Genomic DNA, 17,637 nt, shown 5'->3' with positions numbered 1-17,637 from the left:
TTAACCACGCCATGCTCTCCTCTCACGGCCCAGTGGTCACACTGATTGATGCACTGTACCGGCATTTACTAACATCATTATTTGAAACTAATCATATTGTAGTATAATAATGGAAAAATGTAAACACAGTTATATACAAAAAAAATTTATTTACAAGTAAATAATTTTTTGTTATTTTGCTGAGGTCGGCAACACCCGCATTGCCAGCCTCTCCCTGCTGTCCCGACGTCTGCCCACCCTCACGCAGTCACGCCAGCCAGCCAGTCCTCTTCCACCCACATTCCTCCACTTGAAGACTTGTATTCTAACAAAAGACAAATGAATTGTCAATCTTCACCACATCTCGAGCCATAGCTCATACCACCCCTGAGCTTGTCCAATAACACTGTTTTTCCATTAAGGTTATCACTATTCTTGATCTCTTGGTCACTTTTAGAGTCTTTGCTAGTAATATTTGCCTTTGAAGAGGCTGGCTTACGTCCCGGAGCCATGTGGAATACACGTGGGAGGACAAACAGAAGAGGTAATCACAGTAGCGTTCACAGTACAGTAGGCACGTGTGGACTGAGGCTTCTCGGAGCAGTGGGTGTCTGCGGCGGGAAAGGGTGGCGTCTGTTTGCCGGACCGCACGGGAATATCGAAAATCGCGCAAAACTTAAATTTTTGTTTTTTAAGGATATTATATATACAGTATACAGTATAGTCTGGGTTTGGTTAATTAAACCCATGGAGGTCCGCGTATAAAGCAAAACACGTAAATAAAATAACAACATATGGGATTAATTGAAATAGAGACTGGGCCGACTGCCAGACTACCCTTTTATTGGCTATCGCCGACACAATACGCACATTAGTAAAAATAACATCTTAATTTTATGATGATATGCACACACAATTAATATTTAAGAGAAATATCAATAATTTTAGGTTTTTTAACACTTACGTTAGTAGAAAAGATGGCTGGGGACACGGGGATGGGGGGTTGGTTCCGAGGCAGAGGGCAGATTATTGGCCCTCACCTGTATCACTTGTATCTCTATCCACCACAGAGGCTAGCAGGGCCTCCTCGTCACACCCCTCGAAGTCCACATCCTCACTATCACTGACTTGGGCTGGCTGCGGTGGTTGGCGGGTGAAGAACTTGGTGATGCTTTGTTGATGGTTAGCATTGATGTGGTTGTGATACTGCTGAACATAGGGCTCCAGGGTTTTCAACAGATGGTTATTCGACACTTCGTAGCGATGATTATCTGTCTTTGGCAAGGATGAACTTCATTCTCTCAGCTAACTCGATGACATCCTTCGCATCAGCATGTGTTAGTTTCTGCTCTTGTCGTTCTGTAATACCTTGCTGCTCACTGACGTAATCATTTTCCAACATCTCGTCCGCAGTCACCTCAGGTTGCCTGATTACCTCCAGGATGTCCTCGTTGGTGGTCTCGGAGAAGCCTGCAGCTCTAACACTTTGTGCAGCCTCTCTTGCATTCTCCAATGCCACAGCAACAGACTGAGCTTCGCCAGCCACCGCTTGCCTCTGCCTCCCACCTTGGGCCAGGTAGTTCAGGTCTTCTCAGGGGTGGTGGGGGTCCAGCGGAAGCCATTGTGTATAAAGAAAAAAAACGAAACCGGTTCCTGGGCACTAGTGAGTATACGCGGGGACAGTGAGGTTTGGCGTGGCCAAGGTCATCAGCCCTGGTGGCAGGGCAAGCAAGGTTAAAGAGACCAATCACAGCGTGCGGCGGAGGGGGTGCGTGGGTGGTAAGGATACGTTGCCCAATCACAGTCCACGACGTCATCGGCACGAGTCTGACGTCAGCACCTTGCCCGCCGCTTGCTGCGTATATAATGGCATTTACCGTGTAAATAATTGCTGCATCTGGAGAGGTGCCGTGTAAATGGCAAATCGCGTATAAAATATCCGCGTAAACCCAGACTATACTGTATATAATTTTTTAGTAAAAAAAAAAAACGCGAATGGTCACAACTGCGATAAAAACGCGAAAAACACGGGATTACTGTACAGTATGGTACATACTGGATAGTCAGTCTGGTTCCTGAGAAAATTGCATTGAAGGTTTTCAAGTATAATATTTTGAATTTTATCATCTCTTGCAAATATCCTATTTATAGAGGACAAATTTCAGGGGCATTTAAGGAAGGTTCGCTACGAATCATCCGGAATGGTATTGGTATCCATGAACAAGCCTCCATTGAGCTGGATGGCATCAAAGGCATGTGGTCACTCAGTGTCAACTCACCAAAGCACCACAATACCATCGTCCTCTCCTTTGTTGGTCTCACCAGGTAGGTGGTGGTCATCCATGCCCATTTGCTTTTTATGATTTATGTTATTCCTTTTGCCTTTAACCCTGAATAAAATACCTACGGGATACTTTGCCATCTAAAGGGTCAATGCTATTGCTAGTATTGTACTTTCTGTTTTATATCCACAAACATTTTTAAGAGTTTTTTTTTTAATTCATAGAAAACTATGGCGGGCATTATGGTGGTGGGGAAGCAGGTAATATTATTTGAAAATATTGCTCACAATTTTATTTATGAGTAAAACTTTGATGTGTAGTGAATAAAACATTTGATTGTTATATAAATATGCATATAATGTTGAAGGAAATAGTTTGTTTGATGGAAGTGTTTTTAATATTGGTCACCTCTGTGTTTATTGTACTGGAATTTGTTTTGTATTTTCCTTACATCCCTCATCTTCCTCCAAAAACTTTCAGCACACTATTTATATTTTGCAGATGAAGTTTCATGATTGCTATCCTCTCTTCCTTTCTCTTCAAGATGCCTATAAGTACTCATGATAATGAACAATAAAGTAGTGTGTAGAATTACTAAATTGAAACCAGAAATGTTGTTGAATTATGAAGTAATGTGCGGATTACTAAATTTAAACCAGAAATGTTAAAATCTGATTAAAAAACTGGATGTTATTTTTTCTGCAGATTTTTCTTCTACTGTCGCAAAGTTTTTTGTTTTCTAAGACTGCACATCTTCGTTTTGTGGCCAGTTTATCCCACAAGAACTATTATTATTATTTTATTTATATATTTTTTGCTTAATTTATACACTGACCGTGTGAACCCTTATTAACCTATCTTGGGGCTCCGCACGATTGTTGAATGCATGGAAGTGATCCAAGATCGGAAGCGGCTCTCACTCATGGTCTCTACAGAGACAGGGTAATGATGAATTCGGCTTGCATGCCAGTTTGCCTGTTTGTCAGAAATTTCAACACACGCATAAAAAAGACCAGCCCTACGAATTTGGCCACTTCCTCTTCACTGTAAATACTCCACTTAGCAGCTGATGTGCCAAGAAAATCGCCATACTTTATTGTCTCCACTGTCAGGTACCACAGTATCTCTCGGGTGAAGAACAGTTGGAAGAACTGAAGTGGGGCTGATGGTGCTTAATTAGTTTAACAAATTTATTGGCAAAGCTTGTAGTACAGTTTGCCTATTCTGAGTAATTCAGTCAGGTCTTGACACTGAGGGTGGTATCACTTCTCACTGCCATGCAGGACAGTGGTTCATACACAAAGAAGTACAGTACGACATATTCATTAACAGCTATATATATAGAGGTCAGATTCATGTGGGTAATGTCACTGTTCACTGCCATGCAGGACAGAGGTTCGCACACAAAGAAATACATCATATTCATTAGCAGTATATATAGGTCAGTGGTTCACATACATCGGATGTCATATTCTAATTGAAGACTAATCAGTGTGGGCTAGCAAATTTGGGATAAACAGCAAGAATGTCCTCAAGCACCCCTGATTCAATGTAGTAATTACAAAGGTCAAGATACAATAAGCCAGGTGGCCTGAAGTTTTTGACAGTGTCACATTCAATAATATAGTGTTCAAGTGTATGCTTTAAAGGTTTATCACAAAGTTTACATGCTGAGTGTTCCGGTATGGGTACAGCGTTACTAACCTGCCAGATGTGTCTGTATTCTGGCCACGACTACATCACATTGTCTGGTTCTGTCCTTATGCTGGCCATACCGGTACCTCTTGTCACAAAATTTGTCATATTTACTAATGCTACAACTGCCAGGTCTCTCTGCATTTCTCACTTCTTCTAGATCAGAGTTCATGATTCTGACTTGATTGCTTTTAAGTACAGCTTTGGACAGGCCAAGGTCACGGTCAACATTTTCTTTCTTACATGCCTCATTGGCCAGTCTATCAGCACGGTCATGAATACCTGATTCCAACATGGGACGGGATCCACACAAATTCGATACGAAAGTTGTTCTCATTGGCAGTTATTACATTCTTTTTAATATCACATACAACTTTAGACATAAAGCCTGATGGGCTGTTCATTGATTTCAAAGCACTTTGAGAGTCACAGAATATCACCCCACCTCCATTTTCTTTAAGGTAGTCTGTGGCTAAGTAGATTCCAGTTAGTTCAGTTTGTGTTATGCTGGCCCAGTTGTTCAGCCTTTGCTTGTTTGACACTATCATCTCTTCTTTATATTATAATTGCACAGCTTGTTCTACCTGTGTTTGTCTGCACAGAACCATCAGTAAAAGCATAACATTCACTTGATTTAATACTCTCTAAGTGTCTGTTAATAGTTTCTAGTGTGACACATCTAATCACATCGGTGTTTAACATTTGCTTACTACCAACAGGAGTGTAATTAATAGGAACTGATATATCCAGCCAAGGAGGAATGGCATTAATGGGTTCATCTGGGGTGATTGGGACATTCAGTTTCAAGAGATTTGCATCACTTTTATGAAGCCATGCCTCAAAGAGAGTCTTTTGTGGAAGGTTAGCGAGATGGTCGGGATTACTTAGATAGAACATCAACTCAGTTTGAGCTGTAGTTTGGGGACCATTGTTCTTCAAAACTTTGACACAAAACATGGTATTAAGTAGAGCTATCCTCTCAGATAGGGAGGGCAGTCCAAGCTCTTTCCTCATGTTCACAATTCTGGTTGATTTTGGGCAACCTAGAATGATGCGCATGGCTTCATTTTGCACCACCTTAAGGCTGTTGAGTTGTTTAGGCAGAATAGTCACAAGATGGAGAGCATGATAGTCAACTACAGAACGAATGAAGTGAAGATATGTGTTGGCGTGAAGACCAGGAGTTCCAGTAAAGGGCCCATGATTAGGCACAAAGGCGCGAGAAGTTCATCCAATGTCATGTGGATCCGGATGTGTTGCATAGCCTGGCTGCTACAGCAGCAGAGCCTGGTGTGGCAGGGAGGTCTTGACCTACTCCTCGACCCCACCACCTCCTTTGGCTACCGCGTGGTCGACCACCATAATCCTGCCTCGTTCCTTGTCGCCCTTTCCTCATCAGTGATGGACGTGGGATAAATGATGATGATATTAGTGACAGTGGTGGTGAGACAGGAGCTTTAGTGATGGAGAAAGAAGCAGTCAATGATGAGTGAGTGAGGAGAGGCAGCAGGGAGGCACTATGAACAAAAGCAGGGGTGGGAGATGAGCGAAAGAGGGTGATAAGGAGCCCTACTCACCATGTGCTTGGCTTGGTAGAACCCCAAAATGTGACCCAGGGGCCCAGGAGGTCAAGGGTCCCACATCAGGAGCTGATGAGGTGGAAGCAGTAGAGGGAATCACCTGAAAAGTGGTGGTAGTTTTGGTGGTAATGGTGCTGGTCGTGAAAGTGGAGGCGGTGGTAGTGACATGCTGCTTGCCATTGTCACTCTGTTTTCCTATTTTTGTTTCCTTGCCACCATCACTTTCACTACTACTGCTTGATAACCCTTCGAGGTACAGTAGGAAGCAGTTTCCTCATCTCCCAGATATTTCCCATGATAATCGACTTTGTGAGGCATGTCTCGTTATTGTTTGAATAAATATGAAATTTAAAAAAAATTCTCTGTGAATATAACAAAAAACACATTGCAGACACTTTTATTTGCTTGAAAAGCTGTATCACTATAAAACATCACAGTATTCCTAACGTGTATAGCAGGTGTAGTGTGGGGGGTGGGAGAGGAGTTTAAAAGGACAGATGCAACCTATCAGCTTGGTTGACAGAAGACTGGAAAATAGTGGACCTGCGTTTATCTCCACCCACACAGTGGTACTTTCTGGAAGCTTGCTTCGTAAGATCATGTGGTCATCTATGATGCACGGAAATTTGACACGATTGTCTTGAAAACTTTTTTTTATTTACTTTTTTTATTTTTTTTTACACGATTTGAGTCATGATGCATTTAGTACTACCCAAGGATTTGACACAATTTGCGCCATGATGCACGAGAGAGTTAAAGCAATGTGATACTTCATATATTTATTAACTAAAGGTGCTGAATCCTGATACTTTATTATCTTTATTTACTCAAGATCCTGAATCTTCATTAATATGATTTGATTAATATATTTACAGAGTGTTGACATTAAGTGGGGAGGAGGTTGAGGAGACGGAGGTTGCAGGGTTTGTAGCAGACCAACAGACTTTCTTATCCTCTAATGTTAAATACGACCAGTTACTTCAGGTGAGGGTTTATGAGAGTTAATCATGTCCCAGTTTATGATATTATTAGTCCCGGACAAAAATTGTTTAAGTTTAAGTTATTCTCATGTACTTATAGTTTTGCTATGCCAGTATAACTTTAGCCTCCCCTCGGTTTCATATACCCTGTATCTCAATTTTGTATCTGAGTTTCATGTTAGTGAGTGAGCTTCTAGATAAGACATCAGGCTCTAAACTTGTAAGTTGACTATACATGTTGTAAATGTAATGAGTTATTTTATACTTGAAATGGCTAGTAGAAATTACTATAATGAGCTAATAAATCCCTTAAGAAACATCAAAGTGATTCTTGTATTAGTGGACAGCTATCTGAGAATATTATTGTTGATTCTATTGGAGATGAGGGTAGCAAAATCTAGAAGCAGGGGCCAGGATTAAAAGACCAAACCTTGGAGAACCCTGCTTGCAAGACTCCACACTTGAATACTCTGGAGTTGTAAAGTCATGAAATAACCTTCTTGCAAATGTTGGGACAGCATGAAGTGTAAACTTTCTTAAAAGTTTAGGTGAAGGAATACTATCAGTGTTGACACATGGGCAGTACAGTGTTATATGTTGGCTACTTAGATCAAGTATTGTAGAGGCCATTCTTATGGCCTTTGATAACTTGGTAGTTCCCTCACAGGCGTAGACAGGGTGACCAACAATAAGAACACAGCATTGTTAGTATGCCTCCAGAGTCTGGCCCTCGACACCAGTAGAGTCCTGACGAGGGTACATACAATAAAATATTATCGAAAACAGAACGGGATTAAACTCCATTTTAATAGGAAGCAAAACACAACAACATAAATTACCTAAGAACGTACTCAGAGGCAAGCATTTCTATAATCACTCACACGTCATATGGAATACCAAAACATGAATAAAATCACTGATGACTGGAGGCAGCTTACCTTCCATGAGAGGAGAGTGGTGAGCAAGTGAGGCACAACCTTGAAGCCTCAGAGCTTAGGCATTCAAACCCTCGGTAAACCTTCCTGAATTAACCCATTCAATGAATAGAAAAATACTACAGGTATAATATCCCCATATAAAATAAATTCATAGATAATATATGTATATAACAACACTAAATGATAATCTGACAGAGGAATGATGAGTCAGAATTTTGAGTTTATAGACTTGTTATGTACCAGGTCTTTCAAGTCTTTGGATTGTATTGAAATCCAACACTATTCCTAAAACTTTTACTAACAGTTGCCGATGATAACTAAGTTCTCTAAGGGGTAATAACTAAATTCATAATTATATAGATAATATTTTTATTGTATTTTAATTTTTTTATCACTTTAGTACAGTGCACTGCCCTTCTTTTTTTTAACTTTGTGGGGTGGAGTGAATATAGTTTGTAAATTAGTAACTAGCTGAGTGGTATCATATATTCTTATATTGTTTTAAAAGAAATAATTTTCCTTATTCTATATCTGATTGTGTACACATTCCAGAAGGAAAAATAAATAGCTGTCCCTTATAAATTATAAATGTCAACTCTCATTTACTTTTAAGGTAACGGGAACATCCTGTCGACTAGTCAGCGAGAACAACGGCCAGTTAGTGTGTGAGTGGCGTCCACCAGAAGGTCGCAACATCTCTGTGGTGGCAGCCAACAATAACCAAGTGGTGGCAGCTGCAGGACAACACATCTATTACCTCACCATCCAACCTGCTACTTTGAAACTTGAAGCGTGAGTTGCTTGATATTTTATTGAATTAGTTATGATAATGCTCAGTGACTTTGGATACCAAACCATTTAAAACTTATAATTTACTTGCAATAAAAACCCCGAGTACTTTACTAATTAAGCCACAGCGATGTCGTTAGTCAGATGAAATTGTTATTCAGATGTCCATATCAGCAGGAAGGCACAATTGTTTAAAACAACAGCCTGGATATTACATAAACATAGATTGGCTTATTTAATCTCATAATAAATTAGGTCAAGTAAAATTATCATACTTATGGTATACTGTACGAGTACTTTCAGTAAATTTAAATGTTTTTATTTATAGTGTTGAGATATGTAGGTAAGGTTATAGATTCTAGAACAGGGATTCCCAAGCACTTTCCAGTGAGAGTCCATCTAGTGCTGCCGCCTCCTATCCAGTGCGACTCCAAGTCATGTTTTATATACAGGTATATATGAAGAAATTATGAATATGATGCAAGAGAACCATGTGTGAATTTGTAAACCATGTGGGAAAAATAAAATCAACAATATTGCTTAAGCGCTCTTGTGTATTTAACACATCTACGAAAGCAGATCACATAAAGATACAAAGTCAGAGAGAGCTGCATGTTGTGTCTCTCACACCCTGAAGGCAACTGACCAACCAAGGGTCAAAGGGGGGGGGGTGTTGTAAGAAGCTAGGAAAGGTCAGGTCAACCTAATCCTCTGGAAGTTAGGTAAGGTCAGGTCAAGTCAATATAATCCTCATGTAGTTGGGAAAGATCAGGTCACCTGAATGCATTGACCTGAGGATTCGATTGACCTGACAGGCTGCCTACTTGACAGGAACAGCATAATCCTCTATTTTGCACATCATAACAGACCATTGTACTGGGGAACCTCTGCAAATAAGTCTTCTAACTCTGGCCAAAGCTTCTCATCACTTATACCAAAGATATTTTTACCAGTAACATGTTATCACAATTTACATCTTTATTGGATAAATGGATGAAAGATTCCAAATCTTAGTTGTTGAACAATTACCTCAGATGTGAAGGGTTCCGAGTTCAATTTAAGGCGAGAGAGAAAGACTGGTTTCCCTCCCTGTACACAAGACCTTACACACACACACACACTGAACCAAAATGAACTCGGGGAATGCTGTAGGATGTTCTTGTCAGTGGTGAATAATCCTTAGGTGGACTCTTATCTTGCCAAGGGCATGGAGTAATCCTTAGCCTGTAGACTGCTAAGAATTTGGGTAAGGACCTGTTAGACCACCCTACATCAAAGAAGAAAAAGGTGAAGAGACTTTCCCAAAATAAGAGGTTTGGTAATGATATGAGCATCTGTCACGGATTTGGTAGTTTAGGTGTGGATGTTATATAAAGTTTATATTATATTGTGTTTCTTATATTTGTTACCGTAGAGTTTGATACCTTCACACTGGTTTCTTACAGGAGATTATTCACTCCACCACCCAACAATCCATGATTTATACTTGATAAATAATGATTTAATGAGTTCCATTAATTTCCAACATCCATCTAAGTTATTGATTATACTTTGCCATAACCAATCAGTCATTACTTTTAGTAATAATAAGATAGGATCACAGATACGGGCAAATAATTGCACTTACATTTATTTGGCAAGCTTCCATACAATGATTTTCAATTTGTATGGATATATGAGTCACTCACATTCACGCTGTAATAAAATTTATCTTCTAAAGAGAGAATTTTCAACTTGGGGACACATGTGATTACTCTACTATGGGTATGACTTAACAGAGCCTTAATTCTTCAAGTGATATTTACTGTCAGCTGGATTGCTCTTGTTGCAACCAGGCTTCCACATGTGATTTTTCCACGGGGAATACAAACCTAGGTTAACACACTTAGTCTTGTGTCGATCACGGTCACTGTAGACGGGCGTCGTGCAGGAGAACTCTGTAAGCGTGACTTGATTAAGCATTTACTGTAGGTTTGATAGGCCAGCCTGGATTGCTCTTGTTGCAACCAGGCATCCACACGTGATTTTTCCACAGGGATAGCAACCTAGGTTAGCACACTTAGTCTCGTGTCACTGACGGTCCACGGGACAGGGTGGCAGTGGAGGACTCTGTGTGGTGTCCCGTTCCTTTCAGGAGGGAGAGGGTGGGGGCGACGTCTTAACTAATCCATGGCCTAGGGGATACTACTCAAAATGTGGTTTAGGGCGTGAAGTGATGAGCAGTACAATACTGTCTCAATGGCCTCCCCCTATAGACTGGCTAACATACCACTAATGGAAAAGATATGTCATAGTCATGGCTCGCCGGGTGCCTTATCTCTAGTAAAACAAACTTTGGAGTTGGGGGTGTGGGTAAGCCTAATGCAACCCATGACAGCATCAAAGAATTATCAAGTCTTTGTCTTTCAGATCAACCACTGTGGAGCATGAAGTTGCCTGCCTGGATGTCTCACCACTCTGGGAGGAAGAAATGGCTTCTGTGGTGGCTGTTGGTCTTTGGACAGACATATCTGCCCGAGTTCTTGCCCTTCCCTCACTGGATGAAAATGCCAAAGAGTTCCTTGGAGGAGGTAATAAAGCTTATAGTATAATTATAATACATTCCTTGGAGTTGTATGGTTGCTTTGGGAGAAGAAAACATGTTTTACTTTTATACATGAACCAAAAATGTGTGTAACCTTGATTTTGTTTTATATAAACCAGTGCTTGTACTCTTCATTGAACTAGGTTATCCCTCTCACTGATACCCTTCAAAAAACCAACCAGAGGGGACCATTATCCCATATCCAAGTTTCATGATATTATAGAATATATATTTGCGTAATAGGTACGTTATATTCACATAGTACCTAAAAGCTTCTGCAAATTGAATGAAAAATGGTAACCATTACATAATACATTTGTATGGAAGATACTGTATATAACTAAGTCATTGAGTATTTTATACACTTATATGGATCAGGGCCTGTGTATATATATATATATACAGTGGTCCCTCGGTTAACGAACACAATTCGTTCCACAGGGTCGTTCGTTAACCGAATCTGTTATTTCAATGGGATATTGGGTAATTAGTTTCAACTCACAGAAAAAGTATACATACCAGTAATAGAATTAACAAAACATTAAATATAAACTAAATACAGTACTGTACTGTGTACTGTACAATGAAAAACAAAAAACAATAGAATACTGTATTTTAACTTACTTTGAGGTGTGTGTTGTATTCCTGGCAGCTTTGTTTACATATCAAACAGCTGATTCTAGAGGCAGTCGATGATGGCATGCCTTATTCTTTACAGAGTGCATTGGTTTTAATGCCTTCTTCGTGTTTCATAATAATTTCTGCACTGTATATTATCAATATGTTAACTAAATTTCAGAATGACCAATAATTTTAATGTAAAAATGCAAAAATATTCAAGAGAACAAACTCGATGTTCACTCCACTGTAAACAGTTTAAACTGAGAAGCGTTGGTGGTTGATTCAATCAGCTGATGGGCACACAAAAACTGTTCCCTGTACTGTCTATATTATCAATATGTTAACTAAATTTTAGAATGACAAATAATTTTAATATAAAAAATGCAAAAATATTAAAGAGCACAACCTTCTTGATATTTACTCCACTGGAAATGAATGTAAACTTAGAACCGATTACTGTATTGGCAGACTAGACGATCAGCTGATGCTTACAACATGAATTTATGAATTCTTAACCCATTGCCAGACATCATCCCTCGTTCTATATTGATGACCACATTTGAAGGCCATCATTACCTGCTATGTGCCATGGGTGATGGTCAACTCTTCTACTTCAGTTATGCTCCTGCGACCGGCTACCTCTCTGATAAAAAAAAGGTAACTTATGAACATTTGAGTTAAATCCTACTCTCTCTTCCTTGTCTCTCTTATGTTTTTGTCCTTCTGTATGTCCATAAAATTGTCATTCCTTTTTCCTTATTCTTCTTTCTCCATCAACTCCCCCTCTTCATTATTTCTCATGGTTCCCTATTCATTCCTCTTTCCTTTGTTGTGCATTTCTCTTGTCTATTCCATTTTCTCTATCTTTACCCTCTCTAACTCTCACTCTTTTTTTTTTTACATAGTTTTCTTGTTAACCCTTTGTTATTTGTATGTTATTGTAAAAAATATTATTTTGCAGGTTGTTCTGGGAACCCAACCAACAACACTGAGGAGATTCCGTTCCCTTTCATCCACCAATGTCTTTGCTTGTTCAGATCGACCCACTGTTATCTACTCATCTAACCATAAGCTAGTCTTCTCCAAAGTCAACCTGAGGGAAGTAACACATATGTGTCCACTTAATGCAGAAGCATATCCCAGTAGGTAAGAAAATTTGTTAGCTATTTGTGCAGTAAAGCCTCCGATAATAACAGATCGACCAAAAACTTTTCATATTTAAAACCCTAGTTAATTTAGGACCCAATTCAATTTACGTCCATATTTCATTCGTAAGTACGACCAAATTATAATAAAAATCAAATCAAATTACATTTTCATATAAATAATAACTAAATCCCAATATGCATTATAAAAAAAATAGTGTAAAAAAAATGAAGAGCGCCTTGCGCAAAGAAGCTGCCTTGCTAATGAGTGGTAAACAACAGTCGGAGCTTGGCGGGCCTTTTGTTTTCACGCATCTGGAACAGGAACAGGAGAAAAACTTTCTCAGGTTTCTTACAGCATTTTTGCATCCCTATTCAACATGAGCAAGAGAGCAAGTGATGGTAGTGTTGTTTCAAAAGCTAATAGAAAGTGTCTAAGCTTATCCGAGGAACTAGATGTGTTAAAATGATATGAAAAAAGGTGAGAGGTCTGTGGATATTATACTTATGGAGCAATCAATGAACATATTTTCTGAAGTGGATCCATTAACAGAACAAAGCATTAACATTTAAATAAATGTAAATGACCTCTACATAAAGATGTATAATGAGAAAAGAAAGCAGCTGTGCAAGGTTCTTTCGACAGCTTTATTATTCGAAGGCCTAAACCATCAACTTCAGCTACACCATCAAATTCAGCACCAAAAGCAGCTTCAAAATCAACTTCCGGTTCAGTAACAGTCTCAACAACAGCTTTATGGAAAGCTACAACTTCAGCCAGTAAAAACTCACACAATATTCATTGGCTGTCCTAAAGTTTTAGACTTCACCACCATTGGTGAATAGAATTTTAGTTTTACATTCGTAAATATTATTTAAAACATAAATGAACACAGTAAATAAGTGTTGCTTTCATATTCATATGTAGAAAAGTGACGATATGTTTTCACATGTACGCATTTACTGTTCATACGATGGCATTCGAAATCGTCTTACTTTATTTCTTTACCATTAGTGGTTAGCTACTTCTAGTGTTCCATTTATTAACATTAAATAGCATTACTTAAAACATATATACAGGTATTCAATTTTTTTTAAATTAAGTTCACTGCAGCTACAACCAGGGTCTTATTTTCTTCAGTTTCTTATGTAGAACCATCGTCACTCACGAAAACAATGCCGTCTTGTCTCCTCTTGTGTGTTTTAATAGTCTACGTATTATTCATGGATTACTTTGTTCATTTCACATATATAAACATTAATTCAATCAAATACATATTCAGTAATAAACAATAATGAATCTTTTGTACGTATTCTTAAGATATATGACTATGTTTCCTTGAGTGTGCACGTATACATTGGCGTTCCACTAGCAGTCACCTTTTCTTTAATATCAATGGTTACTTCTACTGTACATTAAATAACATTAATTAAAACATGCATATTTTTTACATTAATTTGACTACAACAACAACCAGGGTCTAATTTTCTTCAGTTTCAGGTGGATAACTGACATTGGGTGTAAACACTGACAAAAATGTCGTCTCTTATCCTCTTGTGTGTTTTAATATTCTACGTATTATTAATGAATTGTATTTTCGCATATACAATATAAAGATTAATTAAATCAAATACATATTTATTAATAAACAATAATGAATCTTTTGTACATATTCTTAAGATATATGACGCAGTATCCTTAAATGTGCACGTATATGTTGGCGTTCCCAGTCCATCTCTTTTTTTTTTCTTTGCCATTAGTGGTTAGCTACTTCGATTGTTCCATTTATTAACATTAACCGGTAAATAACGTTACTTAAAACATATAGTATATTCATTTTTTTTTACATTATTTTTACTACAGCTACAACCAAGGTCTTATTTTCTTCATTTTCTCGTGTAGAACTATCGTCCCGGAATCCCGGCTGTAAACAAACGAAAACAATGGTGTCCCATCTCCTCTTGTGTGACCATATTATTATTATTCACATATATTGTATGAAGTGCATTCAGAAACATTATTTAAAGAATATAGTTTGCAATTTTCATTAATTGTATTGTTTTGGGGGGAAAAGATGGTAAGAAGCCACAGAAAAGATATGAAAAGGTCACACATGGGAACGCATCTCATTATTATTGCTTTATTTTAATGGTAATTAATGATTCACGATAAGACGATTCACCTTACACTTCAGTATTGGAGGACACATTAACGTTGTTGTTCGAGGCTTTACTGTATTGTAGAAGCATATTTCTTCTTAATCCTTTTTACTGTGTCACTTTTAATTTTTTTGTACTTTTCATAGCTTCCATACTTTCATACTTTCTTTGCAGCTCCCATATTACTATATTACTTAATATGAAGTTACCAGTACTTTTAACTCATTTGCATTTGTCAGTTGTACATTACTCATGCCATAGTACATAACACAGAAGTTTTCATTAAATTTTGAGACTTATTCTTCATCCATTTCTGACTAAAAAAAGTAATACAGTTGACTATTTATCTTTACAAAGTATCAAATGACCCCGGTACTCTTGCAACTTATTGTTATATACTTTTCAGCCTGGCCCTAGCCACTAGTGAGGGCATCACCATTGGAACCATCGATGAAATACAAAAATTACACATCCGCACAGTTCCACTGGGAGAAACACCAAGACGCATTGCTTATCAGGAAGAGACAGAGGTGAATATTTTAAAGACACAGTAAGGAAATATTTTTTATTAAGGAGCAGTGCTGTCAGGTATTGTGGTATATGTATCACCTAAAAAGTACAAGTAAATTGTCCAGCATGTATCTGGTGAGATAGTAGCGCAGAAAAAATAATGTCTTGTCTTAGTTGGCTGAGCACTTTAACCCTCATTCACACACACACACACTTTACTATTTAAGTTGAAAGATGCATATGTGCAATGTTGCCTTATGCTGGGAATTACATGAGGGGTCTAAGTCCTTCAGGTATTGCTAAATGGTGCTTGACTATTTAGTGAGCCATCACTAGAACATTCAAACATTGGAAATTGTGGTTCACTGTATATCACACAGGCTTATAGGATTTTTTTTTATGGTCAGTTTTGATATATAATACTGTACACCTGATCCTCCTTATCTAGCTGGAAAACACTGAAGTTATTTAATAACTTAACAGATGCTCCCTCACCCCCCAAAAAATACAGGTACTTGTTACATTTCCTTATGAGTTAAAATTGTCATATCCCCTTACATTTCACAAAAGCCTTCAGTTTTTATCATGGCATATTAATGTTTTTATTAGCTGACATTCTACTGTATGAAGTTGACAAATTTTGTTTGCTAATTAATGTCTTTTAATGCTTTCAGACCTTTGGGGTGATAACAATGCGTGTAGATGTGATGGATAATAATAGTCTGCGTAGTGGTGGCGCGTGTGCCTCCTTGGGTGCCCACTCTACTTCTGCTGCCTCAACCACTTCCAGCTTATTAAAGCCACCAGTACAACCACCTCCAGAACCTGGACAAGAAGTTGAAACTCACAGCCTCCTTATCATATCTCAAAATACTTTTGAAGGTATAGTGATGAGTGTTGAAGTGTTAAAAAACAGCTAAAAATTTTGGAAGGTGAATAAGTAGCAGGCTCCAGCAAAAGCCCAGGTGCTTTTTGAATTAGTAAATGTGTTCAAGTTTAGGTTAGAGAGCATGGTGTTGAGTTGTCTATGGGAATTGATGTTTGATGCTGAGTTGTTTTAACCCTCTCGCGCACCATGACACGAATCGTGTCATATTATTGGGTAGCACTAACTGCATTGGTGACACGAATCGCTTCATAAAACTTAGAAATCCACCCCTCCAAAAAATCAGGTGGAGATAAGTGCGGGTCAATTGTTTGCCAGTTTTCTCCCATCAGCCAAGCTGGTATGTTACATCTCTGTCTCCACTACACCTGCTGTACAAGTTAGGAATACTGTGATGTTTTATAGTGAAACACTTTTTCAAGCGATTTCAAGTGTCTGTAATGTGTTTTTTGTTATATTCACAGTGAAAATATTTGAAATTTTATAAATCCATTCAAACAATAATGGAACATCCACCACAAGGTTAATTATCATGGGAAATATCTGGGAGACAAGGAACTGCTCTCTACCTCAAAGGATTATCAAGCAGTTATAGTGAAAGTGATAGAGAAAGAGATAGTTAAAGTGATGGTGGCAAGGAAACAAAATTAGGAAGACCGAGGAAGAATGATAAGCAGTTTGTCGCTGCCACCGCCTCCACCATATACAGTGATATTCCCGTTAGCCAGAACAATTAGTGCAGAGCACATTCGGGGATGAGAGATTTTCGGCTAACCAGACGACTTTCTCAAACCTTGAAGAGTTCCTTATCCCCGGAATCTTTTCTGGTTACTGGGGAAAGTTTCTGAGTGTTTAAACTAGACATCTTGCACAGACAGACACTATCCCACTTCCCCAGAATGTTTCTGGGTGCTGGGGATGTTTTCCTTGAGTCTGAACCACCGGAGTCCGTAAATGTAGTTCTAATTAAGTTAGAAACTCAATTTCTTTACTATAATAATCCAGAATAGTTTCTCTAAATGTTTGGTTAAATAAAGATATGTACAGTAATTCCTCGCTTAACATCGGGGTTACGTTCTTGAAAATGGGACGTTATACGAAACAACGTTAAGCTGATCAATGTTCCCCATAAGAAATAGATAAAATATGAGAGTTTTGTTCCTGAGCCTCCCTTTGCCCCATGAAATACATTGCATATACATAAATTCAAAACTCCTTGTGTGATGTCTGGTGAGGTGCTTGTATGCATTACTTTAACCCTTAAGTCCCGGGTTAGGGTGCTGCTAGCAGTAACAACCCCCCCTTTCCCTGCAGTGGGGATAAATCGAGGAAAAAAAAATAAACTTTTCCAAAAATAATAATAATAATAAAAAATGGCGGGAAAATAGGCGGACTTTCTGGAACGTCACCCGGGGCGCGCTAGTCGGACGTTCTGGAATGTCACCTGGGGCCTAAGAGATAAAGTCACATTCATTGAGATTTATAAGA

At 38.5% G+C, this 17,637-nt stretch overlaps 1 protein-coding gene across 1 annotated transcript in view; it reads left to right on the top strand.

The window, feature by feature from the left end:
• LOC121861501 (DNA damage-binding protein 1-like) overlaps positions 1-17,637 on the top strand; it is a 61,784-nt gene that overhangs the window by 26,151 nt on the left and 17,996 nt on the right. The window contains exons 9-16 of the mRNA XM_042359299.1: positions 2,145-2,304; positions 6,412-6,520; positions 8,068-8,246; positions 10,653-10,813; positions 11,975-12,105; positions 12,410-12,594; positions 15,160-15,283; positions 15,938-16,145. Coding sequence (XP_042215233.1) covers positions 2,145-2,304; positions 6,412-6,520; positions 8,068-8,246; positions 10,653-10,813; positions 11,975-12,105; positions 12,410-12,594; positions 15,160-15,283; positions 15,938-16,145 — 1,257 coding nt within the window. The remainder of the gene's footprint in view (positions 1-2,144; positions 2,305-6,411; positions 6,521-8,067; positions 8,247-10,652; positions 10,814-11,974; positions 12,106-12,409; positions 12,595-15,159; positions 15,284-15,937; positions 16,146-17,637) is intronic.

The sequence above is a fragment of the Homarus americanus genome, unplaced genomic scaffold (genome assembly GCF_018991925.1).
Source record: "Homarus americanus isolate GMGI-L3 unplaced genomic scaffold, GMGI_Hamer_2.0 scaffold24260, whole genome shotgun sequence".
Lineage (NCBI taxonomy): Eukaryota > Metazoa > Arthropoda > Malacostraca > Decapoda > Nephropidae > Homarus > Homarus americanus.
This window is presented reverse-complemented; position numbering and strand designations above follow the sequence as displayed.